The following is a 5,539-nucleotide window of genomic DNA, read 5'->3' as shown; positions in this document are numbered from 1 at the left end:
ATCAATGGTCACGATCTTTTTTAAATGACATTCTAGGTATTGTAGTTGCAGGGAAACCGGGTAATCTAGAGAAAACCGTCGTGCTACGGTTAGTTTATCGCAACCACCAAACGTTGGTATCAAACCCGTGACCCAGACGTAAAAAAGGTTTAATGTAAAATTTCCAGACATTTGGTCACCACGGTTCATAGAACAAAAATATTATGGATTTACATTATATTTAAGACCATTGTTCTAAGTAAGAAATCTGGCGAAATTCTAAGAAAAATCACTATTGGTTCTGGAGTACACGGCGATAGTGTGCTGGTTGGTTGGGGAATACACGGCGGTAATGTACTGGTTGGTTGGGGAGTACACGGCGGTAATGTACTGGTTGGTTGGGGAGTACACGTCAGTAATGTACTGGTTGGTTGGGGAGTACACGTCAGTAATGTACTGGTTGGTTGGGGAGTACACGTCAGTAATGTACTGGTTGGTTGGGGAGTACACGTCAGTAATGTACTGGTTGGTTGGGGAGTACACGGCGGTAATGTACTGGTTGGTTGGGGAGTACACGGCGGTAATGTACTAGGTTGGTTGGGGAGTAAAGACGTCAGCAATGTACTGGTTGGTTGGGGAGTACACGTCGGTAATGTACTGGTTGGTTGGGGGAGTACACGTCGTAATGTACTGGTTGGTTGGGGAGTACACGTCAGTAATGTACTGGTTGGTTGGGAGTACAGTTGTAGTGGTTGGGTTACACGTCAGTAATGTACTGATTGGTTGGGGAGTACACGGCGGTAATGTAATTGTTGGTTGGGGAGTACACGTCAGTAATGTACTGATTGTTTGGGGAATATACGGCGGTAATGTACTTGTTGGTTGGGGAGTACACGGCAGTAATGTAATTGTTGGTTGGGAAGTACAAGGCGTTAATGTACTGGTTGGTTGGGGAGTACACGTCAGTAATGTACTGGTTGGTTGGGGAGTACACGTCAGTAGTGTACTGGTTGGTTGGGAAGTACACGTCAGTAATGTACTGGTTGGTTGGGGAGTACACGGCGGTAATGTACTGGTTGGTTGGGGAGTACACGGCGGTAATGTACTGGTTGGTTGGGGAGTACACGTCAGTAATGTACTGGTTGGTTGGGGAGTACACGTCAGTAATGTACTGGTTGGTTGGGGAGTACACGGCGGTAATGTACTGGTTGGTTGGGGAGTACACGGCGGTAATGTACTGGTTGGTTGGGGAGTACACGTCAGTAATGTACTGGTTGGTTGGGGAGTACACGGCGGTAATGTACTGGTTGGTTGGGGAGTACACGTCAGTAATGTACTGGTTGGTTGGGGAGTACACGGCGGTAATGTACTGGTTGGTTGGGGAGTACACGGCGGTAATGTACTGGTTGGTTGGGGAGTACACGGCGGTAATGTACTATATGTACTATTTGTTGCTACTAAGCTCAATGTTTTATATTATTTTCCAATATTAACATTGGCATTTAGGCTTTGTTGTACTAATACAACAATCAAAGTTGAAAAGTTCACGAAAAACTGGGTTCAAGTCAGTGTGAGAAATCATTGCAAAATTTGTTGAAATATTCTTAAAATTGACCAATTCGACACTATTTTCTAATTAAAATATTTGAAATGGATTGAAGTGTTGTATTTATCATTGTATATTTGGTTCATCGATAGGACTATTTCATCTACTGTTATTGTTTAGTCGGTTGTCCAGGACAACAGACCGGAAGTCAGTGCCACTCAGTATTTCCCGTCAAATCATAATAAATCCAAATAAAAGCCATTTTAATGAACGGAACCTCAAAGTGCTCGTGTACTCTGCCACGGTTGTATTGTATCACATACTCCATGTATTGACGGTATCGTCTGTACACGTTTAAACTAATTGTCGTCTTGTTCAGTCAAAAATTGATGCAATTCCAAGTTTACATTAAACACGGCTCTTTTCCTGTCAACGTGTCGAAAAAGAACGTTCTTACTTATACGTGAGATGTATTGTTTGATTTGTTATTTTATAATGTGATTAGATGATAATATTACTAACGTGTTCATCCTTTGGCAAACCTATCTAAGGGAAATAACTCGTATACCATCTAAAATCATTCAAATATCTTTGACCATGTTACTACTGTAAGGTAGTTTGAAGCTTCTAAAGTGACTCATCTAAATGCTTCAATTCTTAATTAGCACATTTGTTTCATTTATCGGGCTTTTGTTTCTACAGAGTAGAATCATTTTAAATAATACGCTTACGTGTTGGTACAGAAATAGTGGTCCCCGCGCTCGCCTGGAGAGTGATTAGGGTGAAAAACATGATCGATTTTATCTAAAACAGAACAGGTAATTAAAATCACTCCATCTATAAACCTAGTTAACGTGGTAATTAATCATTGACCTCCGGAAATCTACAACGAATTAACCATTAAAAACAGAAAACGATTACAACATAGTCCCTATGTAACTAGAGCCTGTTTCTAAGATTCGATAAAAAATAGCAGTCAGGATTCTCAGTAAAATTCTGTACGTGCAGCTACGCGATAGTAGGCACGTTATTACAGAAACTTCATTTTCGACAAACAGGGGAAACTGAGGTGAATGTACACGTGTATCTTATGTATAATGCAATGACTTAATTTGATTTATTTATTTATTTATTTATTTTTATTTATCTATCTATCTATTTATTTAAATTTTGTTTATTCATTTATTTATTTATTGAAATTTTGTTTTTGAATTGAATGAATAATTAATAGTATATGATAAAAAGTAACATGGCGTGTCACCATCAGATACCGTCTCTTTGGCTAAATCCACACCATAACTCCGCTCTCTCCAGCTTACTTATACCGACTCACCATCGCTTACCATATCTCAAGCTCACTCGTCAGCTCACAGCCGACTAATCATTCATACCATAATAAAAACGGGACTCCCAAGGTAACAATCGGTGGTAGAGTGTATCCTATGAGAAGTCGCCTTACAATACCATATTAGAGACCTCAGATCCACACACCATCGAAGGAAACCGACAAACATAGATTTAAGTGTAGTACGTATTAGTAAATAAATGAAATGGTTATCAAATAACAAACTAATATCCACCAGCAACAGAGATGACGAATGTGTTTGGTAGTGTCTGGAATAGTACAACTGTTTATGGAACTTGGTGAAATTAATTGTTCCTTTCTGCATTTCTTTCCGTTGTAAGCAATTACTATACACATCTGAATCTCGTTGGATTTTTTTATTTTATGGACATGGTCATTTAAGATTTATAAAACATCCAATGGATATTCACAGTTACGTGATCAGTGATCTTTAATCCAATTTTAGCAAATGCACCCTCGATACTACAGGGGTTACTATCACTGTTGTTATGTCAAAGGCAGTACGTACCATTAATCTGGGGGTTCTCCTGGTACACAGGCATTATGTCTTCAGGTCAATTTGACTTGAAAAAAATCTTGACCTGAAATTGACCTGAAATTGAGATTTTTTTCTGGCCAATTCCATGTGAATTCAGGTCAAAAGCACACAATATAAAGACAAAATCACATCATATAAAGACAAAAGCACACAATATAAAGACAAACCCACATCATATAAAGACAAAAGCACACAATATAAAGACAAACCCACATCATATAAAGACAAAAGCACACAATATAAAGACAAAATCACATCATATAAAGACAAAAGCACACAATATAAAGACAAAATCACATCATATAAAGACAAACTACATCATATAAAGACAAAACTACATCATATAAAGACAAAACCACACAATATAATGACAAAACAATATACAATATAACGACAAAACCACACAATATAACGACAAAACCACACAATATAACGACAAAACCACACAATATAACGACAAAACCACACAATATAACGACAAAACCACACAATATAACGACAAAACCACACAATATAACGACAAAACCACACAATATAACGACAAAACCACACAATATAACGACAAAACCACACAATATAACGACAAAACCATACAATATAACGACAAAACCACACAATATAACGACAAAACCACACAATATATTAAAGATTTACAGCATAAGACAGCTATAGCTTTCCATAGTCAAGGACGAAAGCCATCTCCCGTGATAGTTGGAACGACAATGTGACGTCATAATGATAATGACGTCAACGTCAACAGTTCATGCACTGATTAACGCCAACTGCATTTGGTAAGGTTACATAGTGAGAATGCAGTGAAATTAGAGGTTAATATAGAAAAAAATAGGAAAAAAGAATTGGTCAATCAGATATCAGATTTAGTATGAAAGCAAAGAAAACTTACTTGTAAATGTTAAGTGCATTACACTGTTGAATCTAAAATACATCTGCTAATTCTAAATCGTTAATTATATTCTCCTGTCTGAAATAACAGTTACAGTTCAATATCCGTTATAAGACATTAAAAAATACATCAACACTGTCCGTCGTGAAGGTGTAGAAAACATGGTCCAGACATATGACTCTCCTCAACACTTGTCAATGATGATGATGGTTTATAAAGATGTTAATGCGATGAACTAGTTAAAATGACACTTAAGAAAATGAAATATTAGAAAATGTCAAGGTCTAGAAGGGACGGCACAAAAGTCACGATTTTAATTTTTTTTTCGAAATCTTTGACATATACCCTGTCTAAAATGTTACACTCATTCCTGTTGGTTAGATTCTCGAAGTTATTTTCCATAGACCGAAAGAATATTGTACGTCAAGTATTATGACGTCATACAAACAGAACGTTTCCGCTGATATTTTAAAAGCTGCACAGTCATTGGCCAAACTGAATTATTGGATAAGACATCAATGCGCCACAACTCAATTTCTTTTATTGTTAAAGTAAGTGAACTCATTGAAATTTATACCTAATATAGTACCTGACTGAGTTATTCAAATTAATTCATAAACATTATTCTCTATATATTTTGGTTTATGAAGACATAGACGAAAAACAGAAAACGGACTTCTTTCGCGAAGTGTCAATGAAGAATATCCTTCCATTTTCGTCTAGGACTTCAATCACTTCATAAGCCCAAAAGATATTGAGAATAATGTTTAACTAGACTTCGTTAAAGTACACGTGGTTATGAACGTCATCCAATGAAGAGAATCGGTGCCAAGTCAGGTAAAAGAGGTGCCGTGGATGGGTAAGCGATTTCTACTTCATTGAGGATTTATTTCCCGTGGATTAATTTGTCATCCTTACCATTGTGTTAAAGTGAGAGGGAGGGAGGAGGGGAAGGAGGGACATCAAATAGTTTTACATCTCATGTACAATCATACAATGAATAATCTTATATTTATAGTAAAGGTGTTTTGTGCCATTCAGTACGACTAATACCTAACTTTCTGCTATGCAAAATATCCTTCTTGTGCCTTTCCCATCAAGTTGTTTGAAACTACAATTATAATGTTTTTTATAACATGATTATATACCGACATGTTAAACCATAGTCATGGACATTCATCAACTTTTATAATGGGGAAAATTTAC

At 36.9% G+C, this 5,539-nt stretch overlaps 1 protein-coding gene across 1 annotated transcript; it reads right to left on the bottom strand.

Annotated features, from left to right (window-relative positions):
• Window positions 1-567: 567 nt before the first annotated feature.
• LOC138319580 (hepatitis A virus cellular receptor 1-like) lies at window positions 568-3,433 on the bottom strand. The gene is made up of 3 exons (XM_069262732.1): window positions 3,400-3,433; window positions 2,257-2,329; window positions 568-1,381 (listed from the first exon to the last, which is right to left on the bottom strand). Exons 1-3 carry the CDS (start codon window positions 3,431-3,433, stop codon window positions 568-570), a joined length of 921 nt encoding a protein of 306 aa, XP_069118833.1.
• Window positions 3,434-5,539: the final 2,106 nt, after the last annotated feature.

Source organism: Argopecten irradians, chromosome 3, assembly GCF_041381155.1.
Source record: "Argopecten irradians isolate NY chromosome 3, Ai_NY, whole genome shotgun sequence".
Taxonomy (NCBI): Eukaryota; Metazoa; Mollusca; class Bivalvia; order Pectinida; family Pectinidae; genus Argopecten; species Argopecten irradians.
This window is presented reverse-complemented; position numbering and strand designations above follow the sequence as displayed.